General features: G+C 54.7%; 2 protein-coding genes across 5 annotated transcripts; one reads left to right on the forward strand and one right to left on the reverse strand.

Annotated features, from left to right (window-relative positions):
* Positions 1 to 1,374: 1,374 nt before the first annotated feature.
* On the reverse strand, positions 1,375 to 12,609 carry ZNF319 (zinc finger protein 319). Of its 2 annotated transcripts, none has more exons than XM_064519383.1 (2): positions 12,327 to 12,609; positions 1,375 to 9,873 (listed from the first exon to the last, which is right to left on the reverse strand). In XM_064519383.1, the coding sequence occupies exon 2, from the start codon at positions 9,487 to 9,489 to the stop codon at positions 7,822 to 7,824; it is 1,668 nt and encodes a 555-aa protein (XP_064375453.1). In that variant the 5' UTR covers positions 9,490 to 9,873; positions 12,327 to 12,609; the 3' UTR covers positions 1,375 to 7,821. The 2 variants fall into 2 exon arrangements, with proteins under 2 accessions (XP_064375453.1, XP_025959795.1); XM_026104010.2 differs by lacking the exon at positions 12,327 to 12,609 and adding an exon at positions 11,708 to 12,237.
* Positions 12,610 to 12,623: 14 nt separating this feature from the next.
* Positions 12,624 to 19,337, forward strand: USB1 (U6 snRNA biogenesis phosphodiesterase 1). Of its 3 annotated transcripts, none has more exons than XM_026104013.2 (7): positions 12,624 to 13,006; positions 13,345 to 13,505; positions 14,443 to 14,626; positions 15,205 to 15,258; positions 16,672 to 16,777; positions 17,685 to 17,768; positions 18,075 to 19,337. In XM_026104013.2, the coding sequence occupies exons 1-7, from the start codon at positions 12,903 to 12,905 to the stop codon at positions 18,177 to 18,179; spliced, it is 798 nt and encodes a 265-aa protein (XP_025959798.2). In that variant the 5' UTR covers positions 12,624 to 12,902; the 3' UTR covers positions 18,180 to 19,337. The 3 variants fall into 3 exon arrangements, with proteins under 3 accessions (XP_025959798.2, XP_025959799.2, XP_025959797.1); XM_026104014.2 differs by having other exon boundaries at positions 13,348 to 13,505; XM_026104012.2 differs by lacking the exon at positions 12,624 to 13,006 and having other exon boundaries at positions 13,021 to 13,505.
* The last annotated feature ends 484 nt before the right edge of the window (positions 19,338 to 19,821 follow it).

Raw genomic sequence — 19,821 nt, forward strand, 5'->3', positions numbered from 1 at the left:
GACTGTGCATGACACTTACACAGAAAACACTGTTAAGTCTCCGTATCAAACCTCAAGCAGCTGCTAGGCTAGGAAAGGTCTTTTGGAAGAGCAACCAGCTGTTAAGTGGCTCTTAAGTGCAAGAGGAGGCATTTCTGTGGTAGTCTTCACCCAGGGTCCTGAACCCTGAAGCTTTCCCAGCCGGTGACACAGCCAGGTTTTCCACCCTCAAAGCAACCAGCCGAGGAGGATACGCACCACTGATGGGGAAAGCGGGGCCCAGACCTGCAAATGGGCAACGCCAGTGTCACAGGTAGAGTCCTCTGTCGATGCCTGCCGCAGGGGGAGAGCAACAGCGATAGGAGCAGCGCTGCTGGGGCAGAGGCAAGCTCAACTTCATCAACAGCCAGGGCAAAGCTGCTTCTCCCCTGACCTTCCCTAAACCTCCTCCCAGTTATGCTCTAACTGGAGCTTAACGCTTCGGTGCATGTCCAGATTCTATGGCTTTACCATGATTTAGTGAAATCAAAGACAATCAAGTAAAAGCCTGTGCAAAGCACCAGTGGTTTCCACGAATTTTGGTTGCCTGCCCTGAGGATACAGCATATTTCCTGAACGCTAAACCCGCAAAGTTCAAACGGTGATGCCATTGAGGACTATTAAATGCAGTTTAAATGTTCACCTTCCCATGGAAATCATCTGGCAGAGCACAAGGCAGTAGGGTAGCTGGGAAAGGCACTGCCCTTCAGCCAGTGGGCACGATCCCAAACGCTGCCTGGGGCAGCACAAACGTCTTCCTTGGAGATACAGCACAGCTAGGAGGAGAGAAGTCCTGTCCCAGCGATAGATCCAGCTGCCCACTGTCATCTCTGATCTGACATGGGTGGGGGTTGGAGAAGTTCACTTTATCTGCAGGTCTCCAACCAACCCAATGCATCAGGCTACTCAGCTGCACTCACGGGATGGGGGTCTGCAGAAACACTCCTGCAAAGCAGCAACAGCCAGGCACACAATCGAGGTCCCTGGGGTGCAACATGCACCCGCTTCTATCACCCAACCATGCACCTGTTTCTGGCCGTTTCTGCCCAGAAGCCTTTGGCACTGAGCTTCCCTCCTGAGAAAGAGCAGTCCCATCTTTAGCAAGGGGCAAACCACATCTCAGGCTCTTCCTGCTGTTGCTTTCTGCCAGTGGATGCCTGCCCACGCCCCGTGTCTGGACTCTCAGGCAGCAGGCAGGTGAGCCATCATTTCTCCATTGAAGCAGTTCAGGAAAAAAAAAGAAAAGAAAGAAAAAAAGAAATCAAGCAGAGCCAGACAGAGTGACAAAAACAGGCAGGGCAGGCAATGCCCTGCATGCTGCCTCCACTCTAGAAATCTTACACACCCACAGGAAGGTATAAATAACTATAAATTTATTAGTAAAGCAAAACCATTCGACACACACAGAAGAGCGGGATGTGTTAATACAATATATATACACACATACATGGAATATCATCTTAGAAACACATGGAGAGCAGTGTTAAAGGCACTGCAAGCCACACAAACCTCATCATCCTTGGCTACAACTTCCCACGGCCCCGGGAACTCGGCCAGAGCCACAGCCACAGGTTACGAGGAGCCTCCGGGAACCTCACTGGGGCTGCAGCAAGGTCTCCGTCTCAACAAGACTCCCCAGCAATGAAGAACTGGCCCTGAAATCACTCAGGTCCACCACTCAGCAACATTGAGAGAGAAGCCCAAAGTGCCTCAGGGTACGACTGCAACCCGAGGTCCTGCTCTCTCGCCAGCGGACATCGTGAGAGCGGCTTCTTCACGTCCAGAAAGCGCTCGGAGACGGCTGCCGAAGAAGTGCTGCAGAAGGAGCCTAGGGCCTTGCAGCTCAGAAGAGAAGCTGTGCTTGCCAAAGTCCCGACGTAGAGCCGTAGCCCCCCAAATCTTGCTTGCCCGTCATTATTGCATCTCAACGTTATGTATGCATGTGCAGGGACCTTCCCGCAGCGTAACTCACCACCCAACAGGGAGAGTCACACTCTGAAGAACAATGACGTAGAGGTTTTTTGCTTCATTAGTTAACACCCAGGCTCTGGTTGCAGCCCGGACTTGACGGTGAATACCCAAAGAAAGTGTAGAAAGTGCTCTCCTCCCTCCTAACAGTGCAAGGCCAGACTTGAGTGCCAGGAGACAGTCCCAAACCATTGTCAGAGGATGCTTTCCCCCTCACCCCCCACTCCAACACATGGGCCGCAAGATGAGAGCGTGTGCATCTTCCCACCCCGATTACAGGGTGCTCTCCAGAGTGCTCCTGGGGCAGCCTCGGCGTACCTGCAGTTCCAGGGGTTTCCACACCGTGGTAAAAATCAGTTTAGCCATCTGTGCGATCTGCCGAGCAGCTCAGCAGGCATTCCCAGGGGGATCCAACAGTCAAACTGCAGCCCAGGCAGCTCCATGATTTCTCCCCAGGAACACCTGACAGCCCTACACTGAATTAATCCCCAGTCTTGGGGATATGGTAATGAAAATGGCAACTCTAGCCCTGGTGCCTGTTTCATACAGCTCTGCTCTGGCTCCTACCCCAAAGCAATGGGACGCTTGCTCAGACTAACTTGCTAGGACTAGCTGTACTACAGACACAACCCAATAAAGCCAAGACTGCCAGGCCACAGGGGTGTTGTTAGCATCACACAAGCCCAGCAAGACAGGGGGCCTCATGGGGGGATGGACCCAAAATACCCACTGGATTCCAGTGAGGTTCACAGTCCCAAACACCCAACTTCATTTTCAGTGGTTCCCATATCACCTGGAACCAGCCTCAGCCTGAGAGAGGAATCTGAGGGGAAGGAGAGGGGGAAGAGATCTCGCAGAGACAAGCAATCAAAATGGAAAGGGGGTGAAAACAAAGCATTGCTTACAAAGAGGAACCCAACAAAGGGCAAAGAAGCCTAGAAGGTCTTACAAAAGTATAATCAAAATAACCGTGGAAGGGAAGGAGTCAAGACACAGATAAAGGCATCCTGTACGTAGGGTAAGGGGAAGAGAAGGTTGATGAAAATCCCCAGGTGAAAGAGACTATCTTCTTCCTGGGAGCAAGCACAGAGCAGCCAGAGAGCAGGATGCGTCTCCTGGACAGCCTCCAAACAGCCTTTGGCCAACCTAACCCACCCTCCTCTTGCCTTCCTGAAGATGTCTTATGTTCAAACTGCCTGTTTCCCACATGGGAAAGCCAGAAGAGAAGAGCCCATCAGAAAGGACTATTCCCTACTCCAGCCCTAGAGAGCATCTCCAAACAGCTTGGCAACCGGGTCTTGAAGACACCCATGGGCAGAGTCCCTCAGCACTCGCTAAGGGCCGATACAATACCAGCTCCAACGTGCTGACTGCATTAGGTACTACAGGTCGATGACTAACATGTGAAGCCAAGTAGAGGCAGCACAAAGAAACCTGCAAGTCTCTTGAAAGAAATATCAGAAGTGAAGTGCAACAGAGGTACAGAGTAGAAACGTGTTTTACTCCAAAGAGGCTTTGGCCACAACTGCTCTTTGGTTTGAAAAGGAAATATGAACAGTTTATAGGGAGCCCTTTGCAGCGTGACACCCAGTCTGTCCCCCCAAGCCGGCCCCTGCCTCCCCACCCAGAGCTGCTCTCCTGACACCCAAATGCCTCATGCTATTTTCATCACTTCTCCTCCCACAGTAAAAAAAACAAACGTGTCCCAAAGGCACAGCAACGGAGACCAACCTGCTCCCCCAGCCCAACCTTATGAAACGGAGCTGCTTACAACTAAACAATCTCCTTATAAAAATATAATCAAGGCTATCAGTGGCTGTTCAGTAACGCCTGCTCCACACAGGCCTGGTTCACAACCCGCCAGCAAAAGACGCGGGAACATTCACCCGCTAGCACTGAGGTCTAACAGCAGAAGCCATCCCCTGTTCCACCACTAAGACTTTCACTGGATTCGGGCTGCTGTAGGGCAGCAAAAGAGATGACGAGTCCAAGTCACCACTGGCCTGCCGCCAGTCCTACTCAAAGCTGATTTAACATGACACAAAGATGTTTTCAAACATCAACGCTTGAAAATAAATGAAGGAGATACATGGGAAGCACCTGGATAAAGGTGACCAGGTTTTCTAGTGAGATGGCAGGAGAGGCGCAGCCGCATCAAGCATAACGCGGTCTGCGAGTGTTCAGTGCCCCTGCACAGCCTGGTTTTTACCTAGGTGCCTACTCACAGGCACTGGGTTTGAAGGCGTGGATCTGCAGACTTGTCCTCTAAGAGCTCTCTACAGCATCTCCTCTTGCCTGAGCACAGCCCTTCCCGTGCGCAGACCTGATGGTGCTCTCCGCTTGGTGTACTACACTGTTTCCACGTGCTGAACAGGGAGCCGGGGCTCCTTCCCGTCCCTCTAAGGGCTTTCTGTGCTGCTCTGCAGCAGCCAAGCAGAGGGAAACGTTTCCGGACAATCGCCTGCTCCCAGCAAGTGCTGATTCAAAGGGGACAGGGCTGGGCAGCGGCGTACCCAGAGCAAAGCACATCACAGAGCCGCGTCTGGGACCCACCACTATCCTCAGATCGCAGGAGAGAGGCCAGAGCTGCCCCGTTCTCTCCTCTGCCCCGAACACCAGACTGCCAAAATCAGAAAGTGAGACTCCTTCTTTCCAATGACTTTGCCAAGCCACCGAGGCAGAGAGAAACTGCAGAATCACTCAGGTCCCCGGGGAGAGGAGACAGTAGAGTACAGCCAGTTGGTGTCCACGTTAGTGATTTCTCCAAACCTCTCCTCCAGCCAGCAGCTGACTCAGAAGGAAGCAAAGCCGCAGAGCCTCTCAGGCCAGCAGGCTCCCTTTCACACTCTCCCACTACGAAGGTGAGCCTCCCCTCCGCCTCCTCCCAGCTCCGGGCCCTGAACCGGCGACTAACCATACGGCCGGGCAGAAAGAGCTGCCAGCGTCGCGCTCAAGCGGGCAGTCTGAACGCCCTGCTCTGCAGGACCTGTCTCCAGCCAAGCACAACACTTGCGTCGGGCTGCTTCGGGCAAGAACAGAGAGTTAACCACAGCCTGAGGAAGCGCTGACGCCAGACGGAACAGAACAAGGGTTCACGTGGGTGCTGCATTTCTAAACTGGCTGCGAAACCATGGAGATGACAGATCGTGCGCTCACAGCTAACGAGTGGACACCTAAGCAAACAAACCGCAGCTGGGAAGGCAGGAGGAAGGGCCCGTTTCTCAAGGAAAGGAGTCCCTTGTCTTGCCTATCTCCCCACTTGAGAAGGGCTAGATGACTCGAAGTACACAGGTATATCTGCCTCCACAGCCGCCCTCCTTATCTCGCGGGTGTGGTATTTACTACACAATAGCCTGTTGTTTGCCATTTGACCACTTCAAGGAGTCTAAAGCGTAACACTCAGCCCGTACGCCCACACCTACCAGGCAGTGCTCCCACTACCAGCATGAGTCCAGAGAGCACTCAGAGAGAGATCTTCACTTAATTTTAAAGCAGCATTTGTTAACTCGTGAGCCAGTTCAGAAGTGCTGGTTATTCCCAGCAAGTCTCCAAGGAACGAGCACAGACCAGCACACCAAGGGGTTTTAGAGCTGGAGAGGCCAGCTGCACAAGGCGACAGCACTTCGAAACCACGGGCTTCAGTCCCCCAGCTCTGAACCTAAACTTCAACCAGGGAGGCCTCCAGCACCACCAAGCCCAGCCCTTCTATAAAGACAAAGTTAGCTTTCCTCGTTTTCAATTCATTTTTACTCCTATAGTTAAGCATACACTGGACTCACTATATATTAAACATCAAAAACCAGCTACCTAGAACTGGAGAGGTCTTTAAAAATCCAGGTTATGACATCTCTCTTCTTTTTTTTGTTTAAAAAGATCCAGTATGACATCAAGTTAAACTATACAGGATTTTTTTTAATGAATATTAACAAACTGCTTAGAAAAAAGCAAAAAATGGAAAAAGAAACAGAGACAGAAAAACTTGGTAGGAAGTTCTACATCTTTGAGGCAGCGTGAAGTAAGAGGAGCATCGGTTCCTCCTCTTTGGGCAGCAGAGAGCAAGGTTTATTTTAAACTCCTTAAAGCCGCACATGAAGAAGCCTCAGCCCCGGGGTCAGATTTGTCACTGAACTGTCCCAGCCCCCTGTGGAAATGCACTCTGTTCCCCCTGACAGTGCTGGAAATGGAGACAAAAAGCCTTCCTCCGTCTTTCAGATTAGCGTCCACTGCAAGCAAAGCAGGTACAGCCCGACTCTCTGCAAGGTTAATCTGTCTATATTTGCTGGGGAGACATTTATTAAACTTGTCCTCATCACCTGGGCAATTTATTGGCTACTGCTCAGTAAAACAGCTAGCCAGAACACTCCTAACTCAAATGAGGGCCAGGAAGATGGAGAAGGGAAGGCCAATGGGCAACTTAGTAAGTGCTCCTTCAACCTTGAGGGCATCTAACTGGCACATAAAAGGCTCTTGGTCATGAGAAGACAGCAAAACCCTGCAGAGGAAAACACCTGAGGCTGCATCAATCTTGCTAAGGGGAAATTTATTTTTAAGTGATGTTTACAGGAACTGTGCAAAACCTGAAAAATACAGAAGAGAAGAAGAAAGAATAGAGCGATAAAAAGGGACTCCCATAAGAGGAGGAAAAATATGCTCCTCCTTTACCTCCTGCTAACCTTCCCCTTCCCATGGAGCTGACCCCACAGGCCAGGAAGGACTCCTCCCTGCTCACTCTGGACAGAACTACTGTGCTCCCAGCAAGTCAGACACCAAGCCCCAGGCGCACAGCGTGGGTTAAAGTTGAAGACGGCCAAGCTCATTTCTGAAGCTGTAGGTTATTAGTAGTGTTTGCCTCACCCATTAGTGTTCAGCCGCTAGGATGTCCCTTTGCTTGACCCCCCCTTGGAGGTATGCTAATGGCCCAGGCGGTACAAGGAGGGAAGGGGCTTGGAGGTAAGTCTTCAGAGGAGAGCTAGGTCCCTCAAGAAGCAGACTGTAAACCCCAGGCTCTCGGCCAGAAGTACAGCGCAGAGACTCTCCTCGCCACGCTCTCAGGTAGCGTGCAGTGCTCGTTACTCTTCCCCTTGCTGCCGGGCAGGGACGGGCAGGCTTGCTTGAAACCCTCGCAGAGCATTACAGCCAGCGACTGCAAAAGCAGCAATGCCAAAGTGCGTTTTGGACCTGTGCAGCCCCACGGCTTTTCCCTTCCTACACTCTAGAAAGAGGGAGAGCAGGGCAGGTCGGGGCAGTCAATCAATGCTACCGATCTGAAACAGTCCTCGTGAGTCACTCAGTTGAACTCGGACTAACAAAGCTGGGAGATCCCAGCAGTGGAAACCTTCTGCTCTGTCGCTGAGCAGCGCACCCAGGGAGAAGGGAGGGCTGACTCGGCCTTGTTCCCAAGCACTCTCCGAGAGGAGAGTTACCCAGCTCTCTCCACTGACGCCACCGGACAGGACAGGGGAAAGAAGTCCCGTGTGAAGGGCTGCTGTCCATAGAGAGCAGCTGGGCAGAGACCTGCCAGCTCTCAGCACTGGAACTGCAGATATAGTGTGAACTACAGTCCAGGGGACACCAGGCAACTACAGGCATCATTTCCTCTCCCCACATCCCTCCTTTCCTCTCCATCCCCGTCAAGCTTTTCACGTCATCCATCACCTTTGGAATATAGGTGGCACATCAACCACAGAGACCAGAGGAAAGTTTACCCGACTGCCCGCCCTACCTCCCCTTTCCCCCACGATTCTCTGGAGGCCATCTACAACCGAGGAGAGGGAAGGGGAGGCCGAGGCTCAGGAGCGTCACATGCAAGCTGAAAGCCGCCGAGGGGCGGGAGGCTCACGGCAAGCAGGCAGCCACCTGGTAGGCGCCCTCGGCCGTGTGCTGGACGCTGTGCTCCTGCAGCAGGCCCAAGTCCAGGAACCGTTCGCCACACCACATGCACTTGTACTGCTGCTCCCGGGCGTGCACGCTGTGGTGCTTGTTGAGGTGCTCACGCTGCTTGAAGGCCTTCTCGCACGAGGGGCACTTGTAGGGTTTCTCGCCCGTGTGCACACGCCGGTGGCGCTGCAGGTCCGAGGCGTACTTGAACCGCTTTTCACAGTCGGGGCACTTGAGGGGCTTCTCACGGGCCGGGTCGCAGCGGTGCTGCACAAACTCGGAGGAGGAGAAGAAACGTCTCTCACAAAGCGTGCACTTGAGCGGCTTCTCGGCGCAGTGGGCCAGCTGGTGCTTCTGCAGGGCCGAGGCCCGCTTGTAGGACTTGTTGCACACCGCGCACTTGAAGGGCCGCTCTGCATTCTGCACGCACTTGTGCCGCAGCAGCTCTGAGGACTGGTTGAAGCCCTTCTGGCACACGTTGCACTTGAAGAGGTTTTCTATGCCGTGCACGTGCTGGTGGTACACCAAGTGTGAGGGCTGCACAAAGCCCTTCTCGCACAGGTTGCACTTGAAGGGCTCCTCGGCCTTGTGTGTGCGGCGATGGCGCATGAGCGCGTACTGCTGCTTGAAGCTCATCTGGCAGAGGTCACACTTGAAGGGCCGCTCCTCGCTGTGCGTGCGCTCATGCTGCCGCAGGTCCGAGGGGCGCTTGAAGGCCTTCTGGCACTCCCCGCAGCGGAAGGGCCGTTCCCCGCTGGGCGTGCAGGGGTGCTGCAGCAGCTCCGACGACTCCTTGAAGTGCAGCTCGCAGACGTTGCACTTGAAGAGGTGCTCCCCCGAGTGTGCGTACATGTGGCGCACCAGGTGCGAGCGGTGCTTGAAGGTCTTCTCGCACACCGTGCACTTGTAGGGCCGCTCCGAGCTGTGCGTCCGCTTATGGTGCACCAGGTGAGACGACTGGCTGAAGCTCTTGTCGCACAGCGTGCACTTGTACGGCTTCTCTCCCGTGTGGATGCGCTCATGGCGGGAGAGCTCCGAGAGGTGCTTGAAGGTCTTCTGACAGATGGAGCAGCTGTAGGGCTTCTCTGAGGGGTCAAGAGGTTGCGAATGCTCTGCCTCGGGAGGCTTGTAGGTCTTCTCGCAAATAGAGCACTTCATGGCGTTGCCATTGTGGACATTGTGGTGCTGCGCCAGTGAAGTGAGGAGAGAAAAGCCCATCTTGCACACGCCGCACACAAAAGGCTTCTGCTCCACCTGGATGCACTGGTGTTCAAGGAGGTCGGTGGCCTGGTGGAAGATCTTCAGACACTGGGTGCACTGGAAAGAGCGGTCATGGCCTGGCAAGCACTGATGCTCGTGGGGGTTGGACAAGTGAGCGAGGTCGTGGCCACACACACCGCATTTGTGGGACGGCTCTCCAGCCTGGATCGGAGCGTGCTGGTGGTGCTGCAGACTGGGGTCCGGCTGGAGCAGGATGCCGTAGACGGCGCAGCCCAAGGGGTTTTCAGCAGTGCTCGGTGGGATGGAGTGCTCTGCAAGGGTGGCGGCCCCCGTATGGTGCTGCTGCGGTGGTGGTGGCGGCTGCTGCTGTGGTTGCTGCTGTTGCTGCTGCCAGCTTTCTGACATGCTTGGGAAAAAAAAACGGGGTTTTAGCAGTGACAGCTTCAGCTTCTCGGTTGAAAAGGTTCTACTAAAAATAAAAATCAAAAATATCCAAGATCCTGATTCTCTGTAGCTAATCCTGAAATCGAGGATAGGAAATCCAGCCCAGAGCCAGGATCTTGGGAGGCAAGGAGAAGACAGAGATGCCACAGGCTCTTCCTTAGATCAGCAGAAGTTCTTTGTGGACTCAGTGTTGGGTTTGGCTTTTTTTTTTTTTTGGGGGGGGGACAAAGGAAAAGGAAGGCAGAAGCAAGTGTCTTGAAGACAAGAAGAGGCCCTTCTCCGTACTGGCTGTGACAGGCTCACATTTGGGAAGGGCGAGGGACACAGTCCAAGGAACAGCTCTCTCTGCAAGGAAGAAGACAACTCATGTCAATTCTCAGAGGAAAGCCAGGCAGTTCTCTAGTGCATCCCCGACCCCATGGCTCACTTTGAAAACTCTCCTACACTCCTGTAAAGTCACCACGAAGCCCAGCGTGGGGGAACTGAGCAGAACTGGTGCACCACCCGCTGCTGCCAGAACAACCTGGGAAAAGGTGGGCCCAGCAGCAGAAAGGGACAGGAGGCTCCCCAAGCTCCTGGTCAGGACCGGAGTGCAGAGAAGCGTACGTGGTTACCCTGTAGCTGTTGGCCACTAGTCCCTAACCCCGCTTAGGGCTCAGGCTAAGAACCATCAACAACTGCTCCTTGAGCGCTCAGAGAGGCACAGACCAGACTTATTTAAGGAAGATTCAGTTCTTGGTCAAGAAGCATTTCTATCAGAGCAGCCTGGCTTAGGGACAGTGGCAGGAGTGTGCTAGTTACAACATGCACTCAGCTTTTTAGATTCTTTCACATAAGTCTTTTCCGAAAAGCATGCAAGGTACAGTCTAACTAAAAGGCTTCCCTCTGGAAGCTCCCAATCACCTGCCGGAGCAACTTTAACAGGATAAACACATTTACCAGTCTCTCTGCAGCATGGGCTAAAGTATGCTAAATGCTGCACATGCAAAAAAACCTACAAAGTGAAATTTTACAGATCTCGGAGTAAATTCCAACCTGATCTGATCACAACTCAAACACTCTGCTGAAGTCCCAAACCTCTTTCTCAAGCTCTGATACTGGGCACATTAACAATTTATAGCATCAGAGAAGTGAGGCACTCAGGAGATTTTTCCTCTCCCCATAGTATTTGCAGCCAGAAAGCTCTGAGAAAGTTTTGCCCTTTGGGGCTGCTCTCAGCATTACCCTACTTGCTGACTAAACGCAGCACCCACAGGTATCGCACACAGCACTCTGAGTGGAGATAAAAGAAGCGTTAATGCAATTGCGAGGCTGAGCACTCCACCACACCACGAAATAAAAACACACTGAAGCCCAAGAACTTGCACGAGATATACTCCTTGGCCTTGCTACGATGCATCACAGGGTTTTGGCTCATAAAAAAAGTTTCAGACCTTCTCAAGCATAAACACAGATGTTCCATAAAACCTGAGCTCAACTTAGAAAAAAGTTAAACCCACTGGTGAGCAGCAGATATGAACACCACCAGCACATCCCAAGGGAAAGGAAGTGTCCAGGCCTTGGCAAGAAAGAAGCAACTAGTATCCCTGGACCACAAGCCTCCGCCCGCGCTGAAGAGCATACCTATTTCTGCATAAAACAACCTGCCCTGAGGCAAGCTAAGTCAAAACCTTGCTCAGGAAGATGTTTATTTTATCTTAAACTAAGCAATAACGAACATTAGAAAAACCCCACTTCCAAACATCCCCATCTACTCTGGCGTGCAGCTGAGAGCAGGCTACACCTCACAGTTTGGGAAGCAGTAGAACATGCTTCTGCCTACGTGGACATTGCATTACTTTGTCCTTTGGCACAATTTGGGGCAGTAAAACACCCAGAGGCACCATCACGGCCCTGCTAGGACACAGTTCCCCGCCAGGATCTCTTATTTCCTTCCTACATAGCTCATCTTGACGGTCGACGCTGCCGTCATGATACCTAGAACGTAAGCTGACGATAAGATACAAAATTTCACATCTTAGAGCACAGACCAGTCCCTAACTTCCCCTGCAGGCTACGTTAACCGTGACACCAGCAACGCACCGGGAGCGGGGACAGCATCCCAGACCGTCTGGGCTGCCGGCCTAGCGCAGGTGAGAAGCTTGTATAACACCAGAAGAGAAGAGTGAGAAATACCAACCTGGTTCACCAAGTGCTCTACACAAATAATTGAGCTAGCGCCAATTCTGAGTCTAACTCATCCCTCCGTGGGAGGTACAAAGCGACAACCATTTAAGGAGAGAACGGCAGAACGAAGAGGTACTTTCAAAAGGGAGAAACGGGCCGCGAGGCAGCCCCCTCCGGCACAGTCCGCTCCGATCCCCGGCGCGTCTCTCGCTTGCCGGCTCCCCCGACGGAGCGAAGCGCGGCGGCGTCACGAAGAGGAGAAGCGCTCCATGGCGGGGGGCTCAGAGTCCGGCCGCCCCGCAGCCCCCCGGGCAGGGCCGCAGCCCTCGGCCCGGCCCGCGGCGCCGGGCTCCTCCGCCCATGGGCTGCGCCTGCCCCTCCGCCGCCCGGCTCCGGCCGCCCTGCGGACACGCACGTCTCAGGCCCCGCCGAGGCGCGACTCGGCCGCCCCGGGCCCGGCCTCGCCTCCACCTGCTCCCGGCCGCCCCCGCCTCGCTCCCCGCCGCCCCCGGCCCCGGCCCCGCGCAGGGCGGGGGGGCCCTGCCCGGCCCGGCCCGGCGCCGCCCCCGGCCGCGGCCGCCGCGGGAGGCCACACAAAGGGCGGCGGCGGCGGCGGGCCGGGCCCCGCTCACCTGCGGCGGGAGGCCCCTGTCAGCCGCTCGCCGCGGGCGGGGGCCGCGGCCTGCGCGCTCCGCCCGATCCCCGCGCTGGCGTAGCGGCGGCGCCCGGCGCGGCGCGGCGGCGCTGGGGGCCCGCGGCCGGGGCCGGAGGCGGGGCGGGCCCGCTGGCGGCCGGCGCGGCGAGCGAGCGGGCGGGCCGGGCCGGGCCGGGCCGGGCCGGGCTGGGCGGCGGCTCGCAGCCTCGGGATGGAGGGAGCAGCCCGGGCCGGCCGCGGCGGCGGAGGAGGCGGGGCTGGGCCGGGGGCGGGCCCGCGCTGCGCTGCCCCCTGCCGGGCCGCGCCGCCAACAGCGTCGCCGCCCCCGGCCGCCGCCGTGGCGAGGCGGGGGCGCAGCCGCCCCCCAGCCCGGAGCGGCAGCGGCGGCGGGGGGAGCTGGGTGCGGCGGGCGCGGTGCCGCCGGCCGGCCGAGCGTCCCGGCGGGTGCCGCGGGCCCGGAACGCCGCGCCGCCGGCAGCGGGTTCCGGCGGGCTGCGGAGGCCGGCGCACGCCGAGGCCGCGGGGGGCCGCAGAGGCGGGTGCACGGCGCGCCATGCGGCGGGCCGCGCTGGTGGGCTACAGCAGCAGCAGCTCCGAGGAGGAGGAGGAAGGGGAAGTGGGGCGGCGAGGCGGCGCGGAGGAGCCCCCCCGGGCCAGGTGGGTGCGGGCCCGGCCCCGCCGCGGGGCTCTTCGGGGGCCGCCTCCTCGCCTAAGCTTCCTCCTCGAAGCAAGAGCTGACCGTGGCCCCCGGCTTCCCCCTCGGAGATGAACCGCGGGGGCAGGTTTCCCCCAGCGGGCGCCCCGCAGGCCTGGTCCCGTCGGTGGGCCAGGAGCATCCCGTCCCGAGGTCGCCTGGCCGCAGGACGCGTGCGAGGGAGGGGATGCGGGTCTCCAAGTGGTGCGTCCGGCGCTGCGTTCAGCAAGGCCGGGCCGTTCGAGGGGCACGTGTGGGAAACGCTCCTCTCTTTTTTTTCCGGCTTACCCCACCGTCGCAGCAGCAGCGAGGCGGCTCCTCGCCTACCTGTCCCGGACAGCGTGTTGAACATGTTCAAAGAGCAGGAGGAAGAAGTTGTCGACGACAGCTCCAAGCACGGCGGCCGCGTGCGCAACTTCCCGCACGAGCGGGGCAATTGGGCGACGTACGTCTACATACCCTGTAGGTAAATGTGGCCTTACCGCCTTCCCTGCCAGGGACAAGGAGGGCTGGGGTAAGGGAAGGATTGGGACCTCCAGGGAGCAGAGCTGTTTACAGCAGTCAGTGGTGTTGCCCGGTCAGATAAGGCATGAAAGACTGTGTGCGCCCGGCTTGGGAGCTGAGGAGCAGGAAGGAGAGGACGGGCTGAGAGAGAGGGCTGCAAAAACCAAGCTGTCATCAGTGAAACGAATGTTGTGGCCGTGCCAGTCTCTGCAAACGCTCTGCAAGCAGAGGCCTCGTAATGGGCAGGGATGGCTCCTGTTCCTTCGCACAATCAGTAAATGCACTCACCTCTCAGACAAGTCTAGAGAGGCCTTTTCTTCTCTCTGAAGGTGCACAGATTCTGTCAGGATCGCCTGCTGTGGCTCTTCCCAGGAGCAGGAGCGACTGCTGTGTTAGCAAGTCCAGTTATCTCTGATTTTAATGCCAAGGTCCCTGATGGAAGGGTGGGAGAAGGGCAGCTTGCTAAAATGCAGAGTTGGAGCAGGCACGTGTATGTGGGTTTTTCCCTGGGCTCGTCCTGGTCTGTGGTCTGGTAGGAACAGCGGTTGCTGCACTGGCCCTTTTCAGGAGTAAGGCAAGGCAGCACTGCCGTTAGCAGTGTGCCAAACTGGGAATTGGGGGGCCGGGGTATCGTTCCTGACTTGTGCCTCAACTTTAATATCTGCAAGTTTATATTATAGATAATACTGTTCCGTGCTCGCTCAGGAAGATGTGCAGCTCTCTTAACGCTTGATAAAGTTGAGATCTTGAAGCACGTCTGGGAGCGCAGAGTACTGCCAGCCCAGACAGGCTGCTTCTGCACAGCCAGTTACCGCTGCCTCCCCTGTCTCCGAGATCTGTAGCAAATGCTCTGGGGAGGGAGCAGGCTCTGACTGTGCTGCTCTTTGCCCTGCAGATGAAGTCCGGGAGGACTTCTTGGAGTTGCTGGACCTCCTGGTTTCCCACGCTCGCACCTACGCTTCGTCACTCACTGCCATGGAAGAGTTCCACATCAGTCTCTCGCAGAGCGTGGTGCTGCGCTATCACTGGATCAACCCCTTCGTCCAGTCCCTTAAGGAACGCCTGGCCTCCTTCGACAGGTAGGGTCAGCAGAGCCCCGGGCAGAGCGCTCCTGCACATCTGTTCCCCTCTTGCTTTGGGTCTTCACCAGCGTCCACAATCTGCGTCTTCCCTGCAGGAGCTGGTGCTGCACCAGTAAAGCCCTGGGAAGGTTTCTGTCTGCCTCAGGATCCAGCACTGGACAAATCAGGCACATAGGCGTTGTGTGCCAGCAGTGTTGCGGTGGTGTACAGGAACTCCAGTTTCAAGGACAAGGCCAGAGTTGTATCATCCTGTAAACCATGGATATTCACTGCTGATTTTGTTGCTTATGTTTAGCTTAGACACCCACTGAGGATCTATTTTAGTGCTGCTGTTGCCATCTGGGCGGGCTTCAGAAGCCTGGAAACACAAGGGGGTAATGGAGTGATTCAAGCTTGAAAAGGTTTCAGTTGCACCGATTCACTCTGACTGGAACAAGTGCTTGTCTTTGTCTTTCCACAGCTAGGCAGAAGTTCTAACAGTTCCTGGTGGGAACCTCTCTCCCCTCCCCCCCCCCCCCATCTTCTCCTTTTTTCTTTTTTCCCTTTTCTCAGCTGAAATATCTTTCTTATTTCAGATTCTTCTGTCTGGCTGACCAAGTGAAGGTTTATACCAACCAGAACAAAACCAGGTGAGTGAGTGGCAGGGCAGCCTGGCTGCCTGGGCAGAAAGGTGGGGAAAGGCACGGGTGGATGGAAGGTGCAATGCTGCCTGTCCCACACAGCCCCGGTGAACAGAGGGAGCCATGTGAGAGGGCAGGTGGATGATCACCTCATCTCACTGCCTCATTGACTGAGGTTTCATATCTTTCCCCAGCTGCTTTCAGGAGTGGCCCAAGGTGCGTAGATTTTTAGCGTCAGCACAGGTTTTCAGTACTGGCAGCCTGAAAAGTTTTTATCGAATTATCTCTGCCAGCGAGTACCTCTCTGCAGTGACTGAACCTCAGGCTGCAGAATCTCAGCCTCTTCGAGAGAGGAGATCTGTTCCCAACATGACCTGGGGCAGACCTTTCTGCTTGGGTTAGATTAATGCTCCGGTTTCACATCAGCTAAAGCTGGCACTGCTGCCAAAAGGAGGCAGCCCCATTCACCGCCGTCTCTGATCTGGTTTGTTCTGTGGTTTCACAAACACTTGTGCCAGCTAAGGGAGTGGGTGGTGGGAACGCGCAGCCTGGGGCGAGCAGAGTGGGGGCCGCCTCTTTTGGCAGCGGTGCCAGCTTATGCTGTAAAATTGCAGCGCAGGTCTTCAAAGAGCTTGAGACAAACAGCTCAGACAGCGCCAGTTCTCTCGGGTGTCAGCTCAGAAGCCTGATGGTGCTGATTCCAATTTAATGCAATTAAGTATTTTACATGTCAAAGCATATTAAAAAGAAAGGTGATTAAAATTATGAAAAGCTGCTGAACGTAAGGGAAATGGCAGCCCACGAAGATGCGGATTCTGGGTAGGACTTGGGTTTTCCCTCCCCTCCCTGCAGTTGGCTACATGAGTGTGGGAAGTGTCGCAGAAACAATCCTTGAGGAATCTCTTTGTCACTGCTCTTCAGCTTGGTACTCCCCCATTCAGGCTGTTCATAGCTAGTGCCTTTGTGGCCGCTTCCCCTCCCATTGTACAATTCTTACAGTAACTTTTATCTTAGTCATAACTACTACTCTGACACAGGGCACTGCTCTACTGTAATACCCATTAACAATATCGACTGCATTTTGTTTGCCTGGAAAATGAGTTTTCATGTCACGGAAGGGCACTGTGTTAGTCTGGTAAATCTACACAATACATCTTCCGGTCCTGCTTCTTGTATTCCCTCTTTTCCCCCCACCCCCCATGTTGTTATTTATTCTTTTCTTCAGAATACAGTCAGTATCCTTGAATGTTTTGGAACTCAAATGGCTTAGGCCTGCAGTTCCCCAGATTAGTGTGGGGGGGGTTTCCCCCTTAGATAAGGGCTAGGGAATTTACCTGGTAGGAATGCAGGGTTAAGTATGCTTATGGCTGGGCTTTCTGCAGTCTGAAAGGATGTGTGCTGTCTCTTCTTGTCCTTGTTTAGGACCTTTATTGGCTTGGAGGTCTCTGCTGGGCATTTCCAGTTGCTGGAACTTGTCTCAGAGGTGGACAAAGTTATGCAGGAATTTGATCTGCCGATGTTTTACAAGGTGAGGTGTCAAACTTCCCTACTTGTCCAGTGATGTTGGCTGGTTCCTTATAGACGGGTGGGGGGCTGCAAGTTCATGAAATGTCCAGCTCCAGATATAAGGGAGCGAAGAGGTTAGACTCTGACATAGTCTCCCACAGGCCAGTCAGTAACGGCCTGGTTCTGGGTGCTTGTCCATAGTAACCCCCTGCACAGGATTTTGCTGGGAATGGGACTACCACAAGCCTACGACATCTATGTTGTGTCCTCTCCAGAAGAGCAACAATGTTAACTGCTGTCTGGTGGCCTGCGAGAACTGGGTTACCTGGGGCTGAGTCAGGTGCCCAACGGCACCATCAGAGACACTCCCCCACGCTAGATGGAAGCACGATGATGTCCTAGGATTCAAAGGGTTTGAGGCAAGCACTGTGGGATAAGAAGGCATTGCTCGTGCCTCTTCCTCAGCCAGTTTGCCTCGTACTAACTTCTGGGACAGGTTTGGATTTTGAAGAACCAAACCCTGATTTCTCCCTCCAGAATAGAGCAGGGAGCTCTGAAGCGTTACCCAGAGATGACCCATCTACCCACTCCGGTGCACTCTGGGAGAGGTTCTCTCTGTGTGTTTGGAAGAGCTTCTGCAGAGCTGACGGGAGGGAGGCTGGGAACGAGGCAGCCTTGCCAACCAATGTCAGAGCAGGCTCAGAAAGGGAGCCCAGACCTCATCTCATTTCCAGCTGTGCCTTGTATCGGCTCTGTGTCCACTGAGCTGGCTGATAGGACTCCCTGCTTCAGGATCCTCCTGCCCATGTATTCAGGGCGCTCTGAGATTCCAGACAGGGCAGCACTGCACCGCGTCTCTCACTGCAGCTGCTTGCTCTGAGCAGAGGCTCCTCTAGTCCCCGAGATCTGATCCTTGTGTTTGCCCTCAGGACCCGTCGTTCCATATCAGCTTGGCCTGGTGTGTCGGAGACCTGACTGGCAGGCTGGAAGGGCAGTGTCTGCGGGAGCTCCAGGTATGTTCCCGTGCAGCATGGAGGGGAAGGGAGGAGTAGAGCTGCTGTCCAGCCATGTCTCCCTTCCCAGCGCTGGAGAGAGAGAGAGAGAATTTTCTTCAGTGAGAGAAACAAAAACTTCACTGGATTCAAAGAAGAGAAGCTGGGGGGAGGGGGCAGTCAATGAGTTAAATTGCCCTCATGAGCCCTAGGGGAAGTCAGAAGCTTTCCAGCCACAAACTGCCTGTCTCTGACATCGTTCATCCTCTGCCAGCTGGCAGATCCATCTTCCTTATACCGACTCCTGCTCCTGCTTGTATTTTCCAGGACATTGTGGACAGGTTTGAGGACTCGGCGCACCTGCTGCGTGTCCAATGGGAGCAAATCCGTTGCAAGTCAGGGAACAAGTACTTCTCCTTCCCCTTGAGGTAGGGCCCAGCGGTCTGTGTGTCTCAGAGCCCTGAAGACCCTGCTCTTCAACACAGAACTGTTCTCTACCGCAGCCCTGAGCAGCATGGGCTGTCACATGCATCCCGCACCCTTCTTGTCTGCTCAGCAGCTCTGGGGAGTTTGTGGCCTCGAGCCGGGCTACTTCCAAGTTTAAGCTGCTGGCTGAAGAAGTGTGTGTTTGTAGCAGATTTCTTCCTAGGCTGCTGACAGCACCCTGCTGTATGTGCTGTAGTCAGCACAGGAGGTTCCAGCCATCCTACAGTTGCTAATTTTGCTGATTTTTTTTTTTAAACTGTACAGAAGCCGTAGATGCCTTATGGTGAGGAGAAGGTAGAGTGGGAAGCTGTTGCTAAAGGGAGAGTGTCTCGCACAGTTGGAAATAGCACTGACTTGTCAGGAGGCTCAGAGCATGCTGACTGTACTGAGCTCAGAGTCTTTAGCTTTGATTTGCAAATGTGAAGACACAGAGCTAGACTCTTTCACCAGCACATCTTCCACCTTAAGCCAACTCAAAGAAGTTCCTGTGTCACGTTCTGTCTCCCTCTCGCACCGTTGCTGCCTTCACAGAGGAATTTCAGTATGAGATCCTCCTGCCAAACAGAGAAAAGATTAACTCTTGACAGAGAGATTGGATACCCCATGTGTTTCAGTGCTAACTAGTCTGGCTCCAGACTGGGTTTAAAAAAAAGACTTTGGTTTAAGATCAGGTGCTTGTCAAAAGCACCAGACTTGAGGCGGAGGGGGGACATTTCTCCTCAGAAGTCTGCTGTTGTGTTAGGACAAGCCCAAGAGAGGGCGGTGTTGGCTTTTGCATCTTGACGAGCTGGAAAGGCAGTGCCTGCTGATGAGCTTCGGCTGGGTAAGTGGAGGGGTGGCAGCTTTAACCCATGTTACATGCACTTTCCTATGGAAACAGCACCCTCGATGCTGTAATGACCCTGCTGATTGTGGGCTGAATTCTTCCTGTTGGGAGAAGGTCCTTTTTAGCCTGTGTTCCTGCCGGGAGGTCTGCTGCAGCCTCTCAGGTATTCTGAGCAGGATGCTGATGTGCCTCCCTTGAATCTTTCATTCAACGTTTGTCTGATGAAAGACTGTGAGACTTTTTCTGAGCAGTAAAATCTGTCTCCTCATGTCTTAAAATTGTTCCTGTGGTATATTTCAGCCATTCGATTTTGGACGTGCTGGGCTTCAGTAGCTCCAGCAGATTTCAAATGAGATGATGTCTGCAAGCATTTCATGGGCTGGGTGCTGCACTGCCCTTCCTCTCATGGGCAAGAGAGCCCGGGGGCTTCGGGGCCATTAAAACATCTGCCTCAACACAGGTTTTCTTATGCGAGCCAGCTCCCTTGCAATAGCTGGTTTTCAAAATTCCTGGAGGGGGCTATAGGGGTGACAGCAAATGCAGTGTCTGGTTCACTTAAAATGAAAAAAGTCTCCTTTTCTTTCTGCTCCTTCCTCTGTTGTAGTGTTGTTGGGGGGGAGGGGGGGGGCACTGACACCTGATGTTCCTAGTGCTCATTCACTGGTTTACTTCTGAGTCATTAAGCTGGGTAGCTCAGCACGCCAGTGCTGGCAGAGATCCCTTCTGCTTGCGCAGTTTCACATGTAGATGCCAGGTCCATAC

The sequence above is a fragment of the Dromaius novaehollandiae genome, chromosome 13 (assembly GCF_036370855.1).
Source record: "Dromaius novaehollandiae isolate bDroNov1 chromosome 13, bDroNov1.hap1, whole genome shotgun sequence".
Classification (NCBI taxonomy): Eukaryota; Metazoa; Chordata; class Aves; order Casuariiformes; family Dromaiidae; genus Dromaius; species Dromaius novaehollandiae.

Bases quoted from the DNA above. Each gene is read 5' to 3' on its own strand.
- ZNF319 (XM_064519383.1), bottom strand. From the start codon at position 9,489: ATGTCAGAAAGCTGGCAGCAGCAACAGCAGCAACCACAGCAGCAGCCG.
- USB1 (XM_026104012.2), top strand. From the start codon at position 13,115: ATGAACCGCGGGGGCAGGTTTCCCCCAGCGGGCGCCCCGCAGGCCTGG. The intron at 13,506-14,442 runs GTAGGTAAATGT...TTTGCCCTGCAG, and splicing joins GACGTACGTCTACATACCCT to ATGAAGTCCGGGAGGACTTC. The intron at 16,778-17,684 runs GTGAGGTGTCAA...GTTTGCCCTCAG, and splicing joins ATCTGCCGATGTTTTACAAG to GACCCGTCGTTCCATATCAG.